The sequence below is a fragment of the Pipistrellus kuhlii genome, unplaced genomic scaffold (genome assembly GCF_014108245.1).
Source record: "Pipistrellus kuhlii isolate mPipKuh1 unplaced genomic scaffold, mPipKuh1.p scaffold_m20_p_23, whole genome shotgun sequence".
Taxonomy (NCBI): Eukaryota; Metazoa; Chordata; class Mammalia; order Chiroptera; family Vespertilionidae; genus Pipistrellus; species Pipistrellus kuhlii.
The window spans coordinates 10,585,173-10,610,663 of NW_023425522.1; the positions used below are offsets into that span (position 1 = coordinate 10,585,173).

The 25,491-nt window shown below is 41.8% G+C and overlaps 2 protein-coding genes across 10 annotated transcripts; one reads left to right on the top strand and one right to left on the bottom strand.

Moving 5' to 3' along the window:
* Positions 1-71: 71 nt before the first annotated feature.
* Positions 72-15,981, bottom strand: DERL2 (derlin 2). 5 transcript variants are annotated; one of them, XR_004990405.1, is made up of 8 exons: positions 15,824-15,981; positions 14,678-14,743; positions 11,494-11,567; positions 9,674-9,767; positions 8,586-8,781; positions 8,241-8,331; positions 4,101-4,206; positions 72-307 (listed from the first exon to the last, which is right to left on the bottom strand). XR_004990405.1 is itself a non-coding variant. In XM_036452035.2 (7 exons), the coding sequence occupies exons 1-7, from the start codon at positions 15,914-15,916 to the stop codon at positions 4,173-4,175; spliced, it is 648 nt and encodes a 215-aa protein (XP_036307928.1). In that variant the 5' UTR covers positions 15,917-15,981; the 3' UTR covers positions 2,463-4,172. The 5 variants fall into 5 exon arrangements, 4 of the variants coding, with proteins under 4 accessions (XP_036307928.1, XP_036307926.1, XP_036307927.1 ...); XM_036452035.2 differs by lacking the exon at positions 72-307 and having other exon boundaries at positions 2,463-4,206; XM_036452033.2 differs by lacking the exons at positions 72-307; positions 4,101-4,206 and adding an exon at positions 4,857-5,362.
* A 68-nt stretch (positions 15,982-16,049) lies between these two features.
* Positions 16,050-18,938, top strand: MIS12 (MIS12 kinetochore complex component). Of its 5 annotated transcripts, none has more exons than XM_036452043.2 (3): positions 16,050-16,405; positions 17,708-17,764; positions 17,959-18,938. In XM_036452043.2, the coding sequence occupies exon 3, from the start codon at positions 17,997-17,999 to the stop codon at positions 18,615-18,617; it is 621 nt and encodes a 206-aa protein (XP_036307936.1). In that variant the 5' UTR covers positions 16,050-16,405; positions 17,708-17,764; positions 17,959-17,996; the 3' UTR covers positions 18,618-18,938. The 5 variants fall into 5 exon arrangements, with proteins under 5 accessions (XP_036307936.1, XP_045442595.1, XP_036307941.1 ...); XM_036452044.2 differs by lacking the exon at positions 16,050-16,405 and adding an exon at positions 16,496-16,602; XM_045586640.1 differs by lacking the exon at positions 16,050-16,405 and adding an exon at positions 16,699-16,720.
* Positions 18,939-25,491: the final 6,553 nt, after the last annotated feature.

A 25,491-nucleotide genomic window follows, 5' to 3' on the forward strand; every position in this document is an offset into this window, starting at 1 on the left:
TATCTACTGAGCCAAACCGGTTTCGGCGAAAGTGCTTAATTAAAATAATAATAATAATAATGAGGAACGCAAACATTTGCAATTACTTAATCCTCTAAGCAATTTAATACTATTAGTCCCCAATTTACAGACAAGAAACTGAGCCTCCGAGATTAAAGTCATTCAGATGTAAAAGAAAAAAAAAATCAGAATGTTGAAAAGGATACTCGTGATCATCTTGTGTTTCAGAAAAGGAAAGCATTATTTATTTTCTAGTAATTCTGTATTCTACTCAGAAAATGGCTATCCCAAATGGAGTGGCCTGTTCCTGTAATACAAGCAGGGAAAGAGGGAGAATGAACTAAAATTGTATTTTCCCCTCCTTTTCTCCAAATATTCCTGCCAGACTTTGAAGTTCTCTACAGTGCTTGCCAACACCCATCACACGAACACCAATCAATGAAGATTCAGAATTGAGGCAAGAGAAAGTAGTTTCCACTTGTCCATCACCTCCTAAATTCAAAGCTCTTAGACGATTTTCTAATTCACACAGAAAGACTGGAAAGCAGTCTATTTGCTCTGCATACAGGAAATTACATAAAAAGAATTCATCATAAGCTTCAACCCACATGAAGGATTTCAGGCATCCTCTTAAGTTCATATCCATGACCCTTATATTTGTAAACCTGTTAAAAATTCCGCTTTCCCCTTCCTCTAGTTCTGAGGCAATTTTCCTTTAGTTGTGACAGTATAGTGACCAGGGATTACTGAAAAAGTACATGTTGAACTAACAGCAAATATGTGTTTAAGAATTGACAAAATTTCACTTCTTGCCCTTAAAAACTTAGAAAGACAACCCAAAACTAAAGAGGAAGGTAAAATACCAAATAGAACTGCTATAACAAAATACCACAGATTAGGTAGTTTACAAACAGAAAATTATTGCTCATTTCTGGAGGTTGGATTCCAAGATCAAGGTGCCAGATGGTTGCCTTTGGTTGAGGGCCCTCTCCCTGTTTCATTGCTGCTTCTTTCTTATATCCTCGGGTGAAGGAAGGGGGTACGGATCTCTGGAGCTTTTACATAAGGCATTAATCTCATTAATGAAGAATCTACCTCACGATTTAAGTACCTCCCAAAGGCCCCCACCTCTTAATTCTATCACATCGGGGATTAGGATTTCAACCTATGAATTTGGGGTGGAGGCACAAAGATTCAAACCATAACTAATAATTGAATGTTAACTCAAATTATGGACCTTGAGTATGTAAAAGACAGACCTCGGTCCTTTTTCCCAGTGTGCTTTCCCGAGTAAGCTAATGAAGGAGACATGTGCTCCACATGATTAGGAGTCCAGGTAGGTAATATGCATGATTTACTCTTCATAGAGGACATTCCCTGACTCTAGAAGCAGCCACTAAAGACCTCTGGGCAACAGCTGCCATGCAGGCTGGGTATTGCCAGACCTTCCATTCTTTTCAAGGAAAGTAAAAAAATGAGTATTTTCATGTGAACTCTGTCCATTTTATTTTTAATGTTTTTATCGCCCTAGCCATAGAGCATTGGCCTGTAGACTGAAGGGTTCCAGGTTCAATCTGGGTAAAGGGCACATACCTTGGTTGCAGGCTCGATCCCTGTCCCTAATCAGGCTGTGTGGGAGGCAACCAATAGAAGGGTCTCTCTCACATCAATGCTTCTATTTCTGTCTCTTCCCCCTCCCTTCCACTCTCTCTAAAAATCAATGGAAAAATAACCTTGGGTGGCGATTTAAAAATAAGAGAAATGTAAAATGTATTTATATGAGAGAGAGAGGAAGGTCAAGGGAGAGAAACATCGATCAGCTGCCCTATACTGAAAATCAAGCCTGCAACCTGGGCATATGAACTGTGACCAGCTGATTCATAGGTCAATGCTCAACCACTGAGCCACATTGGCTGGGCCATTAACCTCTCTTTAATTAAAAATACCAGATAATAGTCTGCTGATCAATAAACAAAGTATTTATTCAGCACCCATGTGCCAAGCACTATGCCAGGCATTGGGGTGGATACAAAAATTTAAGACATGGTCCCTGCCCTTAAGGAGCTTACATTCTCATGAGGGTGACAAAACATGTACCAGCTAGAAATAGTACAACAAATATATATAATTTCGTGTAAGAGTCTATTGTAGACTTGAAGCTTACAGGGATTCAAAGAAGAAAGACAATGAAATGGGACTTAGAGACAAAATTTCTTGAGGAGTCGGGAAGGGGTCAGGCCTTGAAGGACTGACCAAACTAAACTGTTAGGTTGAAGTAGGAGTAAGATTCAGAGAAAGGCAAGAGGTATGCATTTGATATGGGGGCTAAGAAGTCACTGTGGATTTATGAGCAGAGAAATGACTTGATCATAAAAAGCTCACCAGCTTTCATGCGAATTCATATAATATGCAAATAGATTAGGGGACATCCTATAGGACACTGGAAACAATGGCATTTTTTGACTACAACACAGATGGCACTCAACTGTCAAAGGAAAACCCAGCCGCAACATAAAAATGCAGGCAATCAAGGATGGATGACAATTCTAGGAAGCCCTTTATGCAACATGCCAATACCTCCAATATTTCCTAATTCCCATAGTCACCAGGGACAGAGTGAGGCTTCATTACCAGAATCCAACACTTGGGCGCTCTCTGCTTAGAACTACTACACAAGAGGTTATGAAAGATATTAGAGCATATAAGAGTGATATAGAAAAAGAACAAGTGGAAGAGGGAAATGTAAATCCATAGTAAAAAAAACAAAACCCCACACCAAAACGTATATAAAACGTTTAAAATGTTATCTCCTAGGGAGATGCAATTTGTATGCCCATTTAAAACACACACACACACACACCCCACAAACATATATTGTTTTTCTACAACAACAAAAAAACTATGCCTTAGGCAGGTGTGCTTATCAGTATTAATGGTTGAATTCAAGAATCCCTTAAATTATGTTAGATAAATTGGTCACAAAATTCCATACCCTGAATCTCATTTTTCAGTTGATTTGCATTATAAAAAAGAAGGGTGTTCTGGAAGAATCGAGACGGAGAGATAAGTCAGAGAAGAGGTGAAGAATAGGGCTAGGGATAGTGGTGGTGGGAATGGCCAGACTGGAAAGAGGCTAGTGATTGAAGTGACCATTGCCACAGCGGAATTCTGCCACTGGGAATTCTCATACTACAGAGAAATAAAAATCCCATAACTGACTGCGTGTAGGTCATCAATTCAAAATTGTTTTCCAGTTTTACCCAGTCATTAATATGTACAGACATTCTCTACTTAAATAATCTCAGGGAATAGATTTCAGGATTAAAAATTTACCACAAGAATCCCATAGATTGGATAACTGAAAGTTAACTAAGGGAGAACAAATAAAACTAGAGAAACTCATTAAAAAAAATAAACAATAAAAAAACCCCTTCTAATCCAATTCAAGCTTTCTTGAATAAAGACATAACTTAAAAGTCCCATAATGATTCTGCATTGCAAGATTGGCATTTAAATATTTTTTTTAAACCATGCAGGAAAAAAAGCAGTCCCATAACCTACATTCTATAAAATTGCAACAATCATATTCAGTTACCGACTAGCAGCATTTAAATATTTAAATTCCATTCCTTATGCACATTCCATTTAGACATTAAAATACTATTCACTTCAAAATCTGAAAATTCCCATTTATAATGTTTACATTTAATCTGAAACGTCATCTTTGAGGAAAATCTCACTCTAGAAAGCTACCACTGAACCAGTCTGCAACTACTTGGAAAAGGTCCTGTGTCTACGTGGTGTTTATTAAAACTATTATGAAATAATCTCATTTCTTGGGATGCTCTTTTAGTCCTCAGGGTTCCCTGAATTATTTGGGCATGTGATACAAACCTGCTGAGACCCAGGGAAGTGAGCATTTTGGATATTTACTGAACCCTAGGCATGAAGTTCCTATTTCTGTGGAACTTCATTTCTACTTGGTTTGGAAGACAGACCAGGTACTTGGCTCTGAAAAGCTTCTTAGCTTTTCATGAAGCAAATAGCAAATGTTAACTAGCCAAAGGCCCAGGAGAAATACATCCCTTTCTAGCTGGTACCTTGTTCATCTGGCTCTGAAGTTAACATTGTATAATAACTTTCTGTCCGGGTCTCAAGATCCTTCTGAGGCTTTACAAAGGTGGCAATGAGTCTTTCCCTGGATTTCTTAATGGAGAAATGCAGAATAAATAAGATGCTATATTAAGTTTCTGCCTATAACTGAATTTTTGCTGTTATAAGAACCATCTGAATTTTTGCTGTTATAAGAACCATCCAACTGCCCTGGCCAGTGTGGCTCAGTTGGTTAGAGTATCATCCTATGCATTGAAAGGCATAGGATGCCTTTTTTTATTGTTCAATCCCCGTAGGGGTGTATACTGGAGGCAACTGATGCATGTCTGTCTCTCTCCCATCCATGTTCCCCTTTCTCTCAATGAAAATATCCTCATTTCTATCAATGAAATTTCTATCAATGAAAATATCCTCAGGTGAGGATTTAAACAAACAAACAAAAAAGGAACCACTCTAATCTAAATCATCTGACAACTTGGAAGTTTTGCAAAACCCTGATGAGAACAAACTGTCTGCACAACATAAACAAATGTTCCTACTGGAGGTGCCATTCTGAATTAGTGAGATGATTATACAGCCACATATTATCAGCTGCATATTTCCAATCTTGAAATGAAATCCAGTCGACAGCTGTGGAGACACACGAAGAGTGGGCATGTGAACTGTGCTCTGAGCTCAGACCCACGCAGGAGAGCCGGAATACAATCTCATCATGTAAAAGATCACACACAAAAGCTTTAATTAGTGAGAGAGAGATGGAATTCCATTTTATTTTGTCCTCTCTGAAACTTCCATTTTCACCATGGCCTCGTCTATCAAAGAGGAGGAGGAGGAAAGAGCTCTGCCTTTCACCACAGAACTCAAGCACGCGTGTACTTGTTCCACAGAGGCGGCAGGGTATGTTTCTCCAGTTTTTGGCTCTGAGAGATTACACTTACAGTGCCAGTGCAGTGAGGAACCACCGGCAAACTGCTGGAAATGTCTTCTGGATCAATCAGTGTACCATTTCATAAAGTGCTTCTGGAGTTAAAATCTGTCAAGCTGTCAAAAGTGTCCACGCTTTCGCCACACAAAGGATAAAAGAATCCCAATGGGTGTGTCTTGAGTCCTTCCCGGCTGGGTCTCGTCGTTGGCCCTGCTGCTTTACCCGCCGAGGCGCTGGCCCTCGCCCCAGGCGAAGCCTCCTGGTCGCTCCTCAGGGAGTGGGTTGTAATTTGGATCCTCATCCGGTGTATCAAAAATAGCTTTCCTAGAAAACGGAAACCGAGCTAACTTAGTGCCAGAATCATCTCAGGTCCCAAATGCCGCGAGGTCGAAAAGATCCCATGAGGTTGCAACCAATGGACTAGCATTACATATGCCCAATGAATTTAGGTATTTTTAAAGGTATTCACAATTATTTCACATTTACGTTAGCTTTTACCTCCTTTACTAATTTTAAGAGAGAAAGAGGAAGGGAGATGGAGAGAGAAAATATTGAATACATTGGTTGCCTCCTATATGCATCCTGGCAAGGACTGAACCCGAAACCTGGATATGTACGCTGACCAGGAATAAAACCAGCAATCTTTCTATGCATGGAATGATGCTCAACCAACTGAGCCACATTGGCCAGGACCTCCTTCACTAAAAGAAAAAAAAAAGTTTGTTTTTTGTTTTGTTAATCCTCACTAGAGGGTATTTTCCATTGATGTTCTAGAGCACATGTGTCAAACACAAGGCCCGCGGGCCAAATCCGTCCCACCAGGCCTTGCAATGTGGCCCGCACCGCGCTGTCATCACTGCACTCCGCTGCGTTTCCATCACAATGACAGTTTATGACTGTTCAGTAAACCATTCGGCCCGCGATTTAGGCTGGATTTTAGATTTTGGCCCCTTCTCTGATTGAGTTCGACACCCCTATTCTAGAGAGTGGGGGAGAGGGAGAGAGGAGAGAGGGGAAAGAGAGAGAGAGAGAGAGAAAGAGAGAGAGAGAGAGAGAGAGAGAGAGAGAGAGAGAGAGAGAGAGAGAGAGGGAGAGAGGGAGAGAGAGGGGCATCGATGTGAGATACTTAGATTGGCTGCCTCCAGAACATACCAGGGATCGAACCTGCAACCCAGGTATGTGCCATTGACCAGGAATTGGATGGACCCTTTGGTGCACTGGCTGATGCTCCAACCATTGAGACATGAAGGTCAGGGCTCCTTTACTAATTTAATTTTTAAAAAATTAAAATTTTTCTTTTTACTAAATTTTTTAAATATAGTCAAAGATGAGAAAGGATTGATTGGCTACCTCTGCATGTCCCCTACTGGGGATTGAGCCTGTAACCTGAGCATGTGCTGTAACCTTCCAGTTCATAGGTCTACACTCAACCACTGAGCCACACAGGCCAGGCTCCTTTACTAATTTAAAAAAATATATATATATTTTATGGAGTTTTTACAGAGAGGAAGAGAGAGGGATAGAGAGTTAGAAACATCGATGAGAGAGAAGCATCGATCAGCTGCCTCCTGCACACCCCCTACTGTAGATGTGCCCGCAACCAAGGTACATGCCCTTGACCAGAATCGAACCTGGGACCTTTCAGTCTGCAGGCCGACGCTCTATCCATTGAGCCAAACCAGTTTCGGCTCCTTTACTAATTTTTAATACAAAAGCAATACATGTTAATTATAGAGAAAACAGGAAATGTATTATGTTATATTATATTAATACCAGGTATATTGTGTAGCTGTCACAATTTCGTAGAACGTTTATGATGGAAGAACAATTATGACACATTACTTTAAAAAGATTATAAAAAGCATTTTTCAAAAGTACACAGACAGCCCTAACCGATTTGGCTCAGTGGATAGAGCGTCGGCATACGAACAGAAGGGTCCCGGGTTCAATTCTGGTCAAGGGCATGTACCTTGGTTGCAGGCACATCCCCAATAGGAGTTGTGCAGGAGGCAGCTGATCAATGTTTCTCTCTCATCGATGTTTCTAACTCTCTATCCCTCTCTCTTCCTCTCTGTAAAAAAATCAATAAAATATATATTTTTTAAAAAGTACACAGACAATAAAAGACTAAAGAACAAATAAAAAATTAACAATGTTATATCTAAGAGGTGAGATTATTGAAGATTTTGCTTTCTTTGTTTTGTTTAACTATTCTATAACCAACATTTTATAATATAAAAACTTACATTTCATTCCTCCAGTGAACTCTTTAATACAGTATATCTCAAGGACACAAAATTCTGGAGTAGAAAGAGGTCTTATGAAAGCTCTATTTCCAGGAAAAATGAAGTGCAAAAATGAAGGGCCGCTGAAACCGGTTTGACTCAATGGTAGAACGTCGGTCTGCGGACTGAAAGGTCCCAGGTTCGATTCCGGTCAAGGGAATGTACATTGGTTGCGGGCACATCCCTGGTAGGGGGTGTGCTGGAGGCAGCTGGTCAATGTTTCTCTCATCGACGTTTCTAGCTCTCTATCCCTCTCTCCTCCTCTCTGTAAAAAAAATCAATAAAATATATTTAAAAACAAAACAAAACAAAGGGCCTTGCTTAAAATCACATGGCTGGTTGGTGGAATGGACTACACTCAAAGCTATTTCCACTCTACTGCTTATCTCTACCACTGTTTGTGTTTTTTTAAAGATTTTAAAATTATTATTGACTTTTAGAGGGAGAGAGGAACATCAATGTGAGAAACACTGATCAGCTGTCTCCTGCATGCTCCCTACTGGGGATTGAGCCTGCAACCTGGGCACATACCCTGCCTGAGAACTGAACCCAACTGAGCCACACCGGCCGGGGTACTACCACCTGTTTGGAAGGCCAGAAATTCCACCATTAAAAACTCTCCTCTAGAAGGTTTTTCCCATTCTGCTCTTACCTCTGTATAAACTCAGCAGCTTTCATAAACCCACAGGCTCCTCTCTGGAGCAGGAGGTGCTAGTGGTCATCCTGGACAGCAGTTTACAAGTCAGCCTCGGGACACCCTGAGCCTGTGAGCCTCCCTCCTGCCACCAGCAGGCACTGTTTGCTCCTCCCACACAAACGCTCCTCAATCTGTAAATATTTACCGACCTGAACATTGATCATGGGCCCTGTCCCAGTTTACCTGCAACAAAACACGTAATCTAGTGTTAAATACTCACAAAATAGATGGCGTTTTCAGAATTCTTATTCCACCAGGCTGATTGGGAAATACATCTTCCAAGAAAAAATATATGTGTCCGACTGCAATACCTAAAGTCAACCACAAATAAAGGAGGAGAGAGAGGATTAAAATTTTAATTGCAAGTGAATCTACCAACACAAATGCCTTTTAATTAGGAAGAAATATCAATATAGTAAGAATTAGAAAACTAATATTATAATCTTTGAGAATGTAACTATCAAATAATCCCACAATAGCTATTATATGAAGGACAAACATGAAAAAATAGTGACAAACTAAGCTTATAAGTAACATAATAGAAAAGTAGTGATAAGACTCTTACCCAAGAGGTCCACAATGATTGAGTTCCCCAACAACAAGGAAAAGCCCATGAGCACCCAGGGTAGAAAGGGGGCCTGGAAGTTGAGAAGGCCGAAGAAGTTCATGCGGACATAAGGGTTCCTTCGGCTCCACACGTAGACAAGCATTATCGTAAAGGCCTGGCCCAAAAAAACTAAACTCACAAACAAACCAAATATCTACAGATGGCATTAAGGAAAATGTCAACATTAACAATAAAACAGGGAAGACTGGGCAAAAGAACTAAGGATGGTGTTCTAACAAAAGTCTGAATTAGGAAAGCTAAGCATGAGTTACTTACATCTTTAGAAGAAAAAGGCCTGAAAATAATTCCCCAGAGCAATCAGGCAGAAACCTGCTTAGGCCAAATTATTTTAAAGTGTTATTCTGCTTTCATGAAGTTTTTGCCTTTTTGGAAAATGTGTTAATTATTTGGTCAATAATTGAATTAAAGTTCACTCACCATTAGCACCTTTACAGAAGGTGAATAAAGCCAGTTGCAGCAAAACCATCTTGTCAGATGGACTACATTCAAGTCTGTTATATGGTTGACAATTTTTTTAAAAATAATTTATCAGTTTTGTTAGTAACCAAATAAATGTCTTACAAACTTAAGTGAAGCACACTATGAACATATAGGATATCCCAAAAAATGTGTAAACACATTTTAAATAATTATAAAGGCAGTTTTATTAAAATACATTTTACTTTCAAAACTGAAAATGCTGTTAAAGTGTATGTATACATTTTTTTTGGAATAGATATATACATGTACATATACATATACATATACATATCACATCTTCTTTATCCATTTATCCACTAACAGACAGTAACCTACCTTGGTTAGAAGTTCCTCTGATGTGCTCATAGTAGAAAGCATCCTGCCTAACCTCCAGGCTTAGAGACTGGCACATAAAGTGTGCTGTAAAATAAACAATAGTCCCCTAAAGCTAGAATCTGGAGGTCTCTGTTCAGAATATCTAGTGAATTGTGGGAGACGGATAAAAAACTTTAGGAAGAGAGAGGTTGGTACATTTTCCTACGTTTGTTCTATTTGTTGAAGGATACAGTCATTAAAAATCCACCAAAAAGGAACATAAATACAAAGTCTGCTGTCCGACCTCGGAAAGAGCCTTCTTCTAGCATTCGACAGTAACGGTATCTTAAGTTTCAGGTTAAGAAAATGTTAAGCACAAACATGAAGAAAGTAAAATTTAATGTATCAGGTAAGAATACTTGGACTCCACATTATTTGTAAGTCAAGCCTTTTTTTCTGTAAGAATGTTTCTAAGTGGTAGTATGGTTACTTCTAAGTTTTTTGCAACTTCGTATTTTATAAAAACCATTCCTAATTGGGGAATCCAGCCAGATGCTGGATAAACATGCTCCTAGTCACCTATTAAGCCTTTTCAAATCTGTATCATCTTTTCCATGTCCAGCCACACCAGACTCTGCGTCACCCTTGCTTTTGTACACCTCACTTGGAAGAAATCCGCATCAAGAAGCCTTGAGTGGTAATCTACTTCAGGCTGGTAGAGTACTTCTATACCTCAGTCAATGAAGTTGCATTTAAAAATATATACATATTTTATTGATTTTTTACAGAGAGAAAGGAAGAAGGATAGAGAGTTAGAAACATCGATGAGAAAAAAAACATCGATCAGCTGTCTCCTGCACACTCCCTACAGGGGATGTGTGGGCAACCAAGGTACATGCCCTTGATTGGAATCGAACCTGGGACCCTTCAGTTCGCAGGCTGACGCTCTGTCCACTGAATCAAACCTGTCAGGGCTGAAGCTGCATTTTGATGAAAAAATTTAATTATCAGAAACTTACTAGAATATAGGACAGGAATCCATCCTAGGGCAGGAATCCTGTCACCCCCTACATGGCTCTCAGTGTACTGCAGGGTGAGGTGAGCTGTAACTGCCCTCTTTCCAGAGGGTCAGGGTGAGGAGGAAGATCTGTTCAGTGGCCCCAATGACCATACGACCAGAGCACACTCTTCCGGTGTCTCAATAAACCAGAACACGGCAAGCCTGGCAGATATTATGGCTCTGTCTTTCAGCCAGTAGAACCAGCAACTACGATACAAGATCTCAAGTTGCCATTCTTCAGGAGCCCACTCCCAGACCTGTATCAAAGCTCTGTCAATTATCCCTATATTCAGCTTGTGTTTTACTATTTGGTAACTGCTGATGTTACTTTATAAGCATGCATCAACCAAATCACTCCTCCCCCCTTGATCATATTTGCAAGTGACTTAGAGGCAGAAATGTAATCATTTTATGGTTAAACTATTGTAGAAACCTGATGCACGAAATTTGTGCCAGAGTAGGCCTTCCTCCCCCCAGCTGCTGCTGGCATTGTCTTCCCTCCAGCACCCGGCCCGAGCTTCCCTCCGGCCGTTGGCAGGCACCTGGGACCCGGGCTTCCCTGGCAGGGGTAAGGAATTAGCATATTATGCTTTTATTATTATAGATACCTCCCTTTTGACCCAGCAGTGACCTACAAACACCCTCAAAACATTACTATCTGACCAACTACTCTGCACCATTGAGCCAGTACCTAGAAGTTACAGCTAAAATGTTAACAAAGCCCTAGCTGGTTTGGCTCAGCGGAGAGAACATCGGCCTGTGAACTGAAGAGTCCCGGGTTTGATTCGGTGTCAATGGCATTTGTCCAGGTTGCAGGCTTGATCCCCAGGAGTGGGTGTGCAGGAGGCAGCCAATCAATGATTCTCTCTTATCACTGATGTTTCTATTGCTCTCTCTCTCCCTTCCTCTCTTAAACGAATAAAAGTATATTAAAAGAAATAAAATGGTAAAAAAAATAACAGGATAAGTGAACCTAAAGTTTTTATGTTAATCCCACTTAATAAAGGATACAGAAATATCATGTTAAATAAAAAATTGAATCCAACAGGCCCAAAAAATAAAAAATTGGTGATTAGCCTCCATATCTGTTAAAAGAAAAAAAATCAAGAGAGAGGTAGATTAAGTAAAATACACCAAGAAACGCTTCCATATTAAGACAAAAGAGATATCCTCTGACTATGATGGTTGAAAGGCCATGGCTAGGTGATACGATGTTCTGAACCAAAAAGTGGGGCACAAAATCTGACACTGGATTTTGAAAGTCTGAATGATGTCACTCAACTCCTGAAATCTGTAACGATAATAGGACAGAAATCTTGAAATTGTGATTGTCTTTGAAGAACAAAACAACACAAAAAGCCCACAGCTGCACACCTCCCTCTGGGGAGCACACCTGCTCCTGAGCCTTTCAGGCTCCCTCTTCTTCCCCCCAAGCACCTGGTACCTTTGTCTTTCTCTCTCCTAAGCTCCAACGGTCCTTTTCTTTTGCTTCTGTAACTTGTTTCCTGAACCTACACAGTCCAGATGGCTCACTTCTACTACCTCTATAACTTTCTAAATAAACTTTCTCTGATAATTTGAAGAAAAAAAGAAAAAAGCCCACACCCTATGGTTAGGCAAATTATAGAAAAAGTTTGATGGAAAGACTAGGTTAATTTGCATAACAGAAAACAGTGCTTTCATATATGTAGTATCACAATTTAATGAATAGGCTTGAGACACCAGAGAAAAACTCTAGGGATCTAATAGAAATTGCTAAAAAATGTTTCTATATTAAGTAGCCCAAAACATCCAGAGTAATTGTAAAGAAAATATTCAAATTCTAGTCTGAACTAATAGCTAACTCCCACCCTGGCCGGGTAGCTCAGTTGATTAGAGAATCGTCCCAATACGCCAAAATACACATACAAGAAGCAACCAGTGAATGCATTAAAAAAAAAAAAAAAAAAAAAAAAAAAAGCCAACTTCCTACAAGTAAAGACCTAATGCTCTAATAACTAGAGTCTACTTGGTAGATATAAGGACACCCATGTTCTTGTTGGAAATTACTCTCCCCTACCCTACCCATGGAGCTCATGATCAAAACAACTTCTCACAAGGGTAGAGCACTTAAGATTTTAAAGTAGTTTAACATATTCTAGCAGCTCATGTGATCTTAATCCTGTGTCCACCATCCCTATTTCATAAATAAACCAAGAACACATAAATTGTAAAGGGAGATTCTGAACGCAAACCTAGAACTTCTAACTCCTAATGCAGATTCACAGTAACAAGAGTTTAACTCCAGGCAAAGCCAAGCAATTAACTTGAAGAAATACTTGGGTGGAGCTACAGCACTTCTTCATGAAGAAGACATGACAAGAGTCCACAGGGCTGCTTTAAGTATTATTAAACTCCTAAGAACTGGTTACTAATAAAGTTGAAACAATTCAGTCCTGCAGTACTAGACTTTAGAGCCCTCCATCTAGCCAGGACACAAACACATAAACAAGTGCAAGTCTGAGATAAGAGAGAGGAAACATTTACAAATACCCTAGGGACACAAAAGAGATGGTCACACAAAAGCTTCTCTTGAAAGGCAAGCTGGAGCTCAGTGGGTATAAAGTGAATGAAACACACTTGAAACAGAGTGACTAGCGTGTATAGGCAGAATTACTGGTTTTTGGCTATTCCAGCTATAGCCTATAGCCTATATGAACATCCTGCAGCAGGAAAAGACATCTCTCCTTCAGCACTGTAATTACTGGAAAGGACTACCTGCCACTGCAATCTAACAAACTGGCATGTCGTTTAAGATGTCAATCTTTAGTTTTGTCAGTATGATCAGATCCCTGGAAGATGGATCACTTTAAACGCACTAATAGAGGAAGGAGCATTTGAGATCTTGCTCCCCACCCCCACAGTAGCATATTTTGTCAGTCTGGCTTAAATAAACTTATAAAAGTTCAAAAAATAAATAAATAAAAGCACTAATAAAGTTGAGGGTCTTTCCCTCCTGAGGGCATGCCCACATCTTTCCCTTCCCCCATTTCGCCCCCAGGCACCTGTTACCTTTGCCCTTCCCTCTCCGAAGCTCCAAGGGTCCTTCTTTTGTTTCTGTAACTTGTTTCCTGAGCCTATGCAGTCCAGCTGGCTCACTTCTACTACCTCTGTAACTTCCTTATTTTTTTTTTTTAAACTTTATTGATTTTTAACATTTATTTATTTACTTATTTATTTTAATCCTCACCCAAGGATATGTTTAGGGAGAAGAGAGGGAAGGGAAGGAAGAGGAGAAAGGGAGAGAGAGAGAGAAACATCAGTGTGAGAGAGAAACATTGACTGGTTGCCTCCTGTATACCACCTGACCATTAATTGAATCCCTACCTACCGTAGGTATGTGCACTGAACGGGATTCAAACCTTCAACCTTTTGATGTACGAGATGATACTTCAACCAACTGTGCCACCTGGCCAGGGCTATTTATTAACTTTTAGAGAGAGAGAGAGAGAGAGAGAGAGAGATAGACAGACAGACAGACAGACATAGACTTGTTGTTCCACTTATTTATGCATTCATTGGTTCTTCTTGTATTAGTATGTATCCTGATCAGAGATCAAACCTGCAACCTTGGTATATCCAGACGACGCTCTAACCAACTGAGCTACCTGGCCAGAGCTTGTAACTTTCTAAATAAACTTTCTCTTACAAAGTGAAAATAAAATAATGAATAATAAAATGCACTGATAGAGCTGAGTTCCTGAACTGGACAATGGTGATAACATCAAGGTGGTGGGTGTGCCAGGCGGCAAATGCACAAAATAAGGGCATCTTGTGAGATTCTACCCTGGGCAGTTACTTAGTCAAGTCTCTCAAATACAATATTAACTCTGAACTAGTGATTCCTAAATATAGGAACTGAGCACATCAAAGCAAAACCATGCAGGAACTTTAAAAAATCCACACAGATTCTTAATTCCTAACCTTGGTTATTCAGACTAAGTACATGATGAGGAGCTTGAGAATCTCTTAAACATTCCCCATTAGGCTGCAGAATCACTGTTTTATACCTCCCACAAATAAGACTTATACTCAGATATCCCCACTGATTTCTCTGAATTATTTTCTGAGGTAGTATAAAATAGGCTTTGCTATTAAAAAGAAAGAAAAACAAGTTTAAAAAACTGAAACATCATGATTGTGACGGACCACTTACTTGGAAGTGTTTAAAGATTAATTCAGGATTGAAGTACAGCTGAAAAGGTGTGATCAATTCCAACTGCTGAAATAGAGAAAGAGCTACTTAAGCAAATTAAATCAAGAAGTAAAACTTCATCATCTACAATGAAGGGTTAAGTAGGGATAGCAATTTCCAACTCTCAGTCACTTAGACTGAATCCTTTAAAGCTAATGGGAGAGGCTGGTACACAATTCTCTAGAACTGGTGCAATTCTTTGTATCCTCAATACCCAACACAGAATAAAAGTTTGTTCTATATTGCAATAATTGAGGCTGGCCCGAAGGCATGGGATGCAGGTAGAGTTGTGTATCTTAGATATGGGGCAAATAATGAGCAGCTTCTCCGAATCACAGTTGGGTGAAGCAACACATCTCACTCAAAGGAAATGAGACTCGCCAGGCCCAGGCAGCTCAGTGGTTGAGTGATGACCTACGAACCAGGAGGTCACAGTTAGATTCCCAGTCAGGGCACATGCCCGGGTTGCCGGCTTGATCCCCAGTGTGGGGCATACGGGAGGCAGCTGCTCAACGATTCTCTCATCATTGATGTTTTTCTCTCCCTTTCCCTTCCTCTTTGAAATGAATAATATACATAATATTATACTATACATAATAATGTATATTATTATTATACATAATAATATACATACTCAAGATCCTGCTTCCAGCCAACCTCTGTATTCACACTCTGTTTAAGACTCTTGCCTCTGGACAACTTCCAGCTTTCTATCCTCAGTTTCTAAGTTTCTTCACAGGCGGACTTTCCCCCACTAGTCACCGCGGTACCACTTGGCCATTGGTGCCACTTGGCCAGCGCCAGGGTTCTCAGACACGTTTTCTGGGTGGGCGGCTCCCGCCGCCCTGACTTGCTACAGGTCCGGCCTTCATTTCTCAGAAACTGACCTGCAGTCCTGATCCCCCCAACCCTCCTGTAGTAGCACTCCCTTCCTGGTCCCTGGCTAATCAGTCTGAAACCAATTCCCAACGCCAGAGTTGAACCATGTCCACCTCCACCCACCCTGAGACCAAACCACCTGGGCTTCCCGGAGGCCCAAACCCGTTTTCCCCAGGACCCGATTACATCCAGCCCGCATAAGGAGAAGCCGGCGCTGCATCTGCTCACCACGGCGGCGGTGGTGAGGACGCAGGCGGTGGTGTAGGCGCGGCTGACCGGTGGGATCTGCAGGTACTCCAGCCGGAGGCTCTGGTACGCCATCTTCCCCACCGCCGCCTGCGCCCGCCCCACTTCCCCTTCCGCCAGTCAGCCCGGCGACGGGGCGGGGCCAGAGGCCTCCGTGGCCCTGCCCGCTGCCGTCCAATCGGCGCCGCGCAACCTGTCAACCACCAATCGCAGGAGCCCTGAGGAAAGCCATTCACCAATCAGGAGTTGCGGTACCGGCGGCGACCCGGCCTGGCTTCCTCACCCGCCTACGTCGCTGAGGGGGAGAGTCCGAACGGCTTCCTTCCGCCAATCCCCGCGGGCCACAGCTAGCTTGCCCGCCCCGCCCCTTTCAGTCACCGACCGAACAGCCAGCCAATCAGGAGCGCGACAGCAGCCCGCCTTCGCTCCAGTTCGCTGGGGCGGGCATCGTTCGGTGTTTTGGGGGAGCCACCGCCCTGCCGATCTCTGGTAACGAGAGGTGCTTGAAAGGCGGTGGCGGGAAACCACAGTTCAATCGGAATCGCCACCCTCATGGTCGCTTCGGTAAGTGCCGCGGAGCTGCCTTTTCTCACAGGAAGCGAGGGGAGGAGTGGACCTGGATGAGGCATCCCCGAGGGGCCTCAGAGCTGAAGGTCCCGGCATGCAGCGGGGTCGCGGGGCCCGACGGGAGCTGGTCCTCAGGCCGAAAGGCGTTCCTGCCAGACTGTTTCTGCAACTCTCTGTCAACTCAGTTCCTTGAGGTATCCTGGGCACCTGGTGTGTTTACTTTGCAAATATTGATTAAGCCGTCTTCGTCCTGTCCTGAGGAACTCTAGGGCTAGCGGAGGAGAGGAGACAGGCCCGTGGTAACACCCTAAAGTACTAGGAGAACTCGGTCGGTGTCTGAAGAAAGGGCCCTGATCGAGTTCAGAGGAGGGGGTGCGCCCCCAAGAAGTGTATTTAAACTGACCCTTGAAGGAGATTTGGCCGCGGATCTTACCTTGAAGGAAAGACACCACGGGGGGGGGTGGGGGGGCGAAATAGTTCGGTTTGGTTGGGAAGAGTAGTCAGATCCTGACAAACTAATAAGGAAGCGCTCAGAGTTTAGGAATAGGGAATGGCCATCAAATCTGGTAGCAGGTAAGAAGGAATCACATTGAAGGGTGAAGAGAGTGGTTTTTACAAAGGATATGAATGGTTATTCACAGGAGGAGAACCCAAAATGCTAACGTGTATGAAGTAGTACCCAATTTACTGGTAATCAGAGAAATGCACCAAAAATATTTTTGCCTGCTCCTGTCACCCTCACAACCTGTTGATAAAAGAATGTTTCATGTACTGCCTGCCCTGGTAAGGAAGAACAATGGGGCCTTGAAAGAGCTTTGGCAGTGTCTCCTAGGGAAGAAAGGCAAGATCGGAATTTTTTTGAGAATTGCAAGTTTGGCTTAAGATGGACCTTTCCATTTGGGGGCTTGGTTAGGACTGGATGGAGTTCGTGAAATGACAGTACAGGATTGGTAGAAACAGCTGAGGCAAGGGTTTCAGAGAATCTTAGGTTCTGCTTGATGATGCTTCCCATTGAGGAGTTGACCACTTTTAGGGCAGTTCAAGCCCTAAACTTAGAACAATGAAATTAGAACCTAAATTAGAACAATGAAAAGATACTGGTTTCCTAGAATAGTAAAGTCATGCTACGTGAATGAGAGTTGGAAAAATAGCATAAGAAGTTGTCAAAAAACAGAGCATTGGGGAGAGAAATTGCAAATATCAAGAGCCAGGTGACTGAAAAAGTGAAGCTATTGAATCTCATGAAACTGTGTCTCTAGGGCTGGTTAGGTTATTTGTCTAAATTTGAATGTTGTCTAGGATGAGAACAGACTTCAGAAAATTGAACCACAGGCCAGAGTCCTCAATAAATGAAAGGTAAGGAAAATGAGGGTCTAAGGGAGGATGGATGGAAACAGCCTCAGAGAGGCAAGGGTTGGCATCCTATTGTGGTTGAGTGAGGCTGGAATTGGCATTGAGAGTATCAAGGAACACAAACTTTTCTATTTATAATGTGTTTTATTACTTTCTTCAGATGATTTAATCCAATGGCATTTCTTTTACATTTGCAGAGTTTTCACAATCAAAATTAACAGCAAAGTAAGTCGAGATGTCTGTCGATCCAATGACCTATGAGGCCCAGTTCTTTGGTTTCACACCACAAACTTGCATGCTCAGGATCTACATTGCATTTCAAGACTACCTGTTTGAAGTGATGCAGGCTGTTGAACAGGTTATTCTGAAGAAGCTGGAGGGCATCCCAAACTGTGAGATTAGCCCAGTCCAGGTTCGGAAGTGCACAGAGAAGTTTCTTTGCTTCATGAAAGGACGTTTTGATAAGCTTTTTGTCAAAATGGAGCAGCTGTTTCTACAGTGGATTTTGCGTATTCCCCCAAACATCTTGCTTCCAGAAGATAAATCTCAGGAGATGCATTCTTACAGTGAGGAAGAATTCCAGCTTCTCCAAAAAGAAATCGAACAGTTACAGGAGCAGTACAAGACTGAATTATGCACTAAGCAGGCCCTTCTTGCAGAATTAGAAGAGCAAAAAATTGTTCAGGCCAAACTTAAACAGACATTGGCTTTGTTTGATGAGCTTGAAAATGTTGGCAGAAATCATGGGACTAGTGATTTTAGGGACAGCTTGGTGTTCCTGGCCCAGAACTCCAGAAAACTCCAGGATATTAGAGACAATGTGGAAAAAGAAAGCAAAAGATTGAAGATAACTTAATTTCTAAATAATAAAAGGAGCCGGTCAAAAGTAGGATGAATAAGGGATGTATATCCATGACTATTATGTTAGTGAACTGTATATTTTGTTGGATTTCTTTTAAACTTTTTCTTGTATTCTACATTTTCCTCTTATTTGGTCCTTGTCCTCTTGTTCAGTCCACTCTCCTGAGGAATCTGTGTACTGCTCGGAACTGATCTTTGAAGCATTTATTCCTTACAGGCTTCTAATAGGTGGGAAGGAATTCTTAATCCATTCAAGACTCAATTTGGGGGCTTGATGAAGAAATCAAGCTTTTCATGGCCAGTCAAACGATATTTGTAGCTGAAACCGGTTTGGCTCAGTGGTAGAGCATTGGTCTGCAGACTGAGAGGTCCCAGGTTCAATTCCGGTCAAGGGCATGTACATTGGTTGCGGGCACATCCCCATTGGGGGGTGTGCAAGAGGCAGCTGGTTGATGTTTCTCTCTCATCAACGTTTCTAGCTCTCTATCTCTCTCCCTTCCTTTCTGTAAAAAATCAATAAAATATATTTAAAAAAAAAAAGATATTTGTAAAAGGTGTACCTTGGTCATGAGTCCTTTGTAACCTTGATCCTTTTTGTTTACTTAGATGAGACCAAATGACAAAAAGGTTGAGTGGGGAGAGAGAGAGATAGAAACATCAATGATGAGAGAGAATCATTGATCGGCTGCCTTCTGCATGTCCCCACTGGGATGGAGTCTGAAACCTCGGCCTGTTCCCTGACTGGGAATTGACCCTTGACCTCCTGGTTTATAGGTCAACACTCAACCACTGAGCCACACCAGCCAGGCAAGTGGGTGGCTTCTTTATTAATCAGCTAATACACTGTGGGACAGCCAACATAGAATGCGTGTTCTTGCCCATAATTTTTCTTGCACCAGGAAGTTGATACGTAATTTAAGGAAGCAAGCAGCAGAAAAACAACCATAATCTTTATTAAAGCAGAAAGAAAAATTTTTTTTTTTCTAAAATCCTTTCCATGACTAAGTCCTTAATGGTGTTAAATAATTTACTGTCTTGGAGCCCCGCAGTGGAAGATCTTGGACAAAAAAAAAAAAGCATATCTCACTGGAATAGAAAAGGAAGCCTGGAACATACCCAATAGCAAAGTTTATGTTAATTGACTATTTAGTATTTATGCCATTTTTTGTTTGTCAGTTAATCCTCACCGAGGCTACTTTTCCATTGATTTTTAGAGAGTAGAATTGAGAGGGAAAGACAGAAACATCTATGTGAGAGGGACACATCAATTAGTTGCCTCCACCAGGGCCAGGGAATACAACTGAGGTATGTGCCCTTGACTGGAATCGAACCTGGGACCTTTCAGTCTGTGGGCCGATGCTCTATCCACTGAGCCATACTAGTTGGCATATTTATGCCATTTTTAAATTCGTACTTCAGATAGTTTTGGAATTTTTCTTGTGCCTAATATTTAATTAACTTATGTATTCACAATCACAAGTATCAAATATTACCCTCTCAGCGGGAAATTTTAGCTGTGTCTTTTGCTTAAATTCAATGGAGTCTGATATACTCTTTTGTAATTAATCCATGTAACATAGGTCTCACAAAAAAGGAAGATTTGGCAATAATTTCAAGGTATTGCTTGTGTTTTCCTAAAGAATAGGATTTGGAGTTTCTCCTTTATGTAGAAGAGTAACATAGGGTATTAATATTTGCAATTAAATATATATAGATTTATGAAGTCTGTGTTTACTTGGAATATATTTATTATCAAAGAGTTCTTTTCTCAATCCTATACATGAAATACAGGTGTTTTTAAAGGCTTTGATTTTTGATTTTCTGCTGTATGTAATGTCATGCTATGTTTCCTTCTTCAATATTACTTTTTATCCAAATGAAAAAATCCCCCCCCCCCCATTGTAGCTATTTAAAATCTCCTAGTATTGATTGGCTTGAATAGTGATTCCCCAAATGGTTTGTCTATGTATGTTGTGATTCCTGGAACCTGTGACTGTCATTTGGAAAATGATCTTTGTAGGTATAATTAAGTTAAGGATCCAGAAATGATCATCCTCAATTATCTGGGGAGGTGGGTGTCTAAATCCAATGATAAGTATCTTTTTAAAAAATATATCTTTTATTGATTTTTTACAGAGAGGAAGGGAGAGAGCTAGAGAGCTAGAAACATCGATGAGAGAGAAACATTAACCAATGCCTCTTGCACACCCCCCACCGGGGATGTGCCCGCAACCAATGTACATGCCCTTGACCAGAATTGAAACTGGGACCTTTCAGTCCGCAGGCTGATGCTCTATCCACTGAGTCAAACCGGTTTCAGCGATAAGTATCTTTTATGAGAGAAAGGCAGAGAGGGATTTGAGACAGAGGTGGAAGCATTGTGACAGGCAGATTGGGGCGACACAGCCACAAGTCCAGGAATGCCAGCAGCCACCATAAGCTGGAAGAGGCAAAGGACAGATGCTCTCTAAGATCCTCCAGAGAGTGTGGCCCTTCTAACATGCTTGCTTTGGGTTCTGGCCTCCAGAACTGAGAATGCATATCTGTTGTTTTAAGTCACTACGTTATGATAGCAACTGAGAACTAATATACTTAGTGAATTTAGAATATTAAGATATGCATAAGGAGGTAGACTATAATTAAGGAAACAAGGGCTGAGACCTAATTGGCCCTCTTACTCAGGATGATAAACCCTTGGTTACCTAGTCTGTTTCATTCATCTCCCATCCAGCATCAGTCTCAACCAATTTCCTGCTTCCTTCTACATTGGATCCTATGATGTTGCAATATCAAACCTTCAATTTCCCTAAATGCCTGCTCCCAAGCTTTTCCTTGTATTTATTTGTTTATTCTCCCTTAAGATATGCCTGAAACCCAGTATATATCACTAAATAGACTTCCCTCCTACTGTTGCTGCAGTGACAGCCAGTTCGGGAAACAGTTTGGCATGGTGTTAATGGAAAGAGAGTGGCCATTACTATCAATCTTAAAGAAATAAAAAGAATTATAAGGAAATACCGGTACTATGCAAGAGGTTCTGTTACTCAATTCTGATGAGGGTTTTCCCCACACCACCAAACAATTTTATAGGGCACCATCTGGATATCCTATAATTCAACTCAATCTGACACTTCCCAAATAGCATCAGATAACACAGGTTAAGAGCTCAGCCCTACAAAGACTGCCCTTCAAATGCCAGTGACAAGTCTAGGTCAGTGGTCAGCAAACTCATTAGTCAACAGTCAAATATCAACCGTACAACAATTGACATTTCTCTTGAGAGACAAATTTTTTAAACTTCTAATGCCACTTCTTCAAAATAGAATCTCCCAGGCCATGGTATTTTGTGGAAGAGCCACACTCCAGGGGCCAAAGAGCTGCATGTGGCTCGTGAGCCACAGTTTGCTGACCGCTGGCCTAGGTTGTTACCTTGACTGGCTATAACTCGGAGGTTCCAATGACCCCTCCTTGGATTTAATTACCTTGCTAGAATGGCTCACAAACTCAGGAACCTTTATTCGCTAGATTATCACTTTATTACAGAGAATATATGATCCAGTGACCAGGTGAAAGATACACAGGGTGGGGTTTCAAAGGAGCATGTATCCCCGTGGAGTTTGTGTATGCATGTTGGGGTTCTGGTTACCCAACATAGAAGCCTTCCAAACTCTCCTTTTGGGTTTTTGAGGAGGTTTTGTTACATATTATAAATCATTGGACTTCGGGTAATAAGAATATAAGCTGTGACAAGATAAAGTACAATACATTTAAGTTTATTCAGACGCTTTCACTTAATATTCAAGTGCGGAAAAGTAGCCCGCCACACGGGGGAGTTCTGGCTCAAAATAGCAGGTCAGTGAGGCTGTTCCTTTAGAGCAGCGTTTTTCAACCGCTGTTCCGCGGCACACTGTTGCCTGGTGTGCCGTAGGTGCAGACGACAAGAATTTTATAATTTTTCACTATTTTGTTTACTTAATATTTCATAATAAAGTAATTATAAAATACTTTCTTTGTGTTTATTTGATTCCTATTCAAGAGAATTACTTTATATATAGTCAATATAGGCACAGAGTTAAATTTTTTAACATTTTCTAATGGTGGTGTGCCTCGTGATTTTTTTCATGAAACAAGTGTGCCTTTGCCCAAAAAAGGTTGAAAAACACTGCTCTAGAGCAGGGGCAGGGAACCATTTTGATTTTTATAACATTATACGTAGCCATATGAAATTATTAGCCTGCTATATTTGGTCAAACATTTAATTAACTCACCCCGAATGCCTTGGTGGGGCCAGATCAAGTGAGTTTGAAGGCGATAAAAGGGTCAGACATTCCCTCCCCACCTCCCACTCCCTCTACTCCCACCCGAATAGATAAATCACATTTTGTTTTTCCATTCACCATTTGATGAACATTTAAGTTGTTTTAAATTTGGGGCTATTGCGAATAATCCTGCTATGGACTTCCATGAGCAAGTCTCAGTGTGGACATATGTTTTTACTTCGGTTGGGTGGAAACCTGGGAATGGGATTCCTGGGTTATAGGGTCTGTGTACATTTAACTTTTTATACAACTGCCCAACTGTTTCCCAAAGTAGCTGCACCATTTTACATTCCCAACAACAGTGTGTGAGGAGCTGGAACCAGTTTGGCTCAGTGGATAGAGCGTCGGCTTGCGAACTGGAAGGTCCCAGGTTTGATTCCTGTCAAGGGCATGTACTTTGATTGCAGGCACATCCCCCCGGTGGGGGCTATGCAGGAGGCAGATGGTCAATGTTTCTCTCTCATCGATGTTTCCAGCTCTCTATCCTTCTCCCTTCCTCTCTGTAAAAAATCAATAAAATATATTTTTTAAAAAGCCATAACAGTGTATGAGGATTCTAAATTTTTTTAAAAAATAAGTTTTTATTAACTTTTTGAGGGATAGAAAGATATAAACATCAATGAGAGACATTGATGGGCTGCCTCCTACATGCTCCCTGGACATGTGTCCTGACCAGAATTGAACTGGGTACTTATGGTTCAAGGGTCGATGCTCAACCACACCAGCAGGGCAAGGGTTACACATTTTGTACCTTTTAGCCAACTAGAAGCTCTTGTAGCTGGAGTTGCTAAGCTGTGAGAATGTGAGCCTGCTGATACTGCTATCAGAGAATTGCACGGGTGGAATTTCTCCATTGCTAATGGAAGTGGGGTTCTTATGACATCTTGAGAAAAAGAGTTTTCTAAGACTTGCATGAAAGAATGAGTGATTTTTATTTGTGTATAGGTATATTCCTCGGTTTGCAAAGTCCCATTTCCCCTAAACCAGCACTGGGAAATGTGAAACTGGGGCTTCAGTAGAACTAGAAGCAAAGCTGGTGTCCAAAGTTTTCATTCCATGGTGGGGTTTGAATCCAGCACAGCATTTAACTAATTCCAGTCCATCAATCCATTGTGTGTGGGGGTCCTCCTGTCTGTAGGCCATATGGGTGAATGCAGGGGAGCATGTCTCCCCCCGCAACAAGAGAGCCCACCTCCTAAGAGAGCTGAGAGAGAGAAAGCTCCTTTGTTCAGGAGTTTATGTATCTGGGATTTCACCCCCTTGCAGTGACCATACCCATTCTGGCCAATGCCTGGTTCCCAGATGTGATTAACTGGTTTCCCACCTCACCCCCAACTCACTGGGCGTGCGTCCATTGTGCAGTCCCTTCTCCCATCGACCTGCAGTGAACAGACCTGGAGAATATTTTCTTTTTAATTTTAATATATTTTATTGATTTTTTACAGTGAGGAAGAGAGGGATAGAGAGTTAGAAACATCGATGAGAGAGAATCATCGATCAGCTGCCTCTTGCACACCCCCTAGTGGGGATGTGCCCGCAACCAATGTACATGCCCTTGACCAGAATCGAACCCGGGACCTCCGGTTGCCATGAAAATAAACTAGGTTTTCAAGCAGACTCCCAGACGTGGGTTGAACTTGAGGAGAGCCAATTCCTGACACAAGCTGGAGGCAGAAGGAGGAGGCAGGAGAAGCGGGGCCTGGGTTGAGAGGTCCCCTGTTAGGGGAAGCCAGGGGAGGAGAAGGACTCAGCTCTGCAGAGGGAAGGAAGATTGGTGTGTGTGTGTGTGTGTAAGCAGTGGGAATGTAGTCCCTGGTTTTGACCAAGGGAGTGGATACTAGAGGTCACTTTATTAACTGTGCTGGTGCAATTGTTAATGGATGCACATGATTCTGCCCATTTAGAGGCTAGAGGCTTTGTGAGTGTTGCCAGGTTTGTATCCAAATGACATTGTGTGGTGCAAAAATGGTCTTGTGGGAGCTCGAGCAATAAAGCTCCTTTCTCTGCGCATGGACCAGCCCTGAACTCTTTTTTGCATGTCCCAGGGCTGAAGCTACCCAGTTAGAGAGGACCAGGCACCTTCCTCCCTTGACCAAAGACAGGGATCCCTGCCTGGGTGGCACCTGCCTTCTGAAGGGGTTGTCATGGGAGCAAGGTTACAGGGAAATTCTAGGGGTGCAGAGGGCATGGCTGCTGACCCTCAGCCTCTAATTAATAGGGGCTGGCCATGCAGGACCTAGAGTCCTTCCTCCTGGCTCTTCTCTGCCTTTTATTGACCCATCACTTTCTGGGCTCATCCTTTCCTGCTCCTGCCTCCCTCTTTTCCAATAGCAGGTCTGCCCAGTAGTCTGCCCTTGTTTTCCCATTAGAGCTTATGGCTTCCTGTGCTGCCCTCTGTATTGTCTAACAAGTCTATACACTGTCTAAAGCTAACGTCTCCCACACACTTTTCAATCTTAGGCCTTCTGTCTACTTAGTATTCTGCTTTACTGTAGTGTAGAAACATGATATACAAATGCAGTATCATGATATAAAAAATGCATCATGATA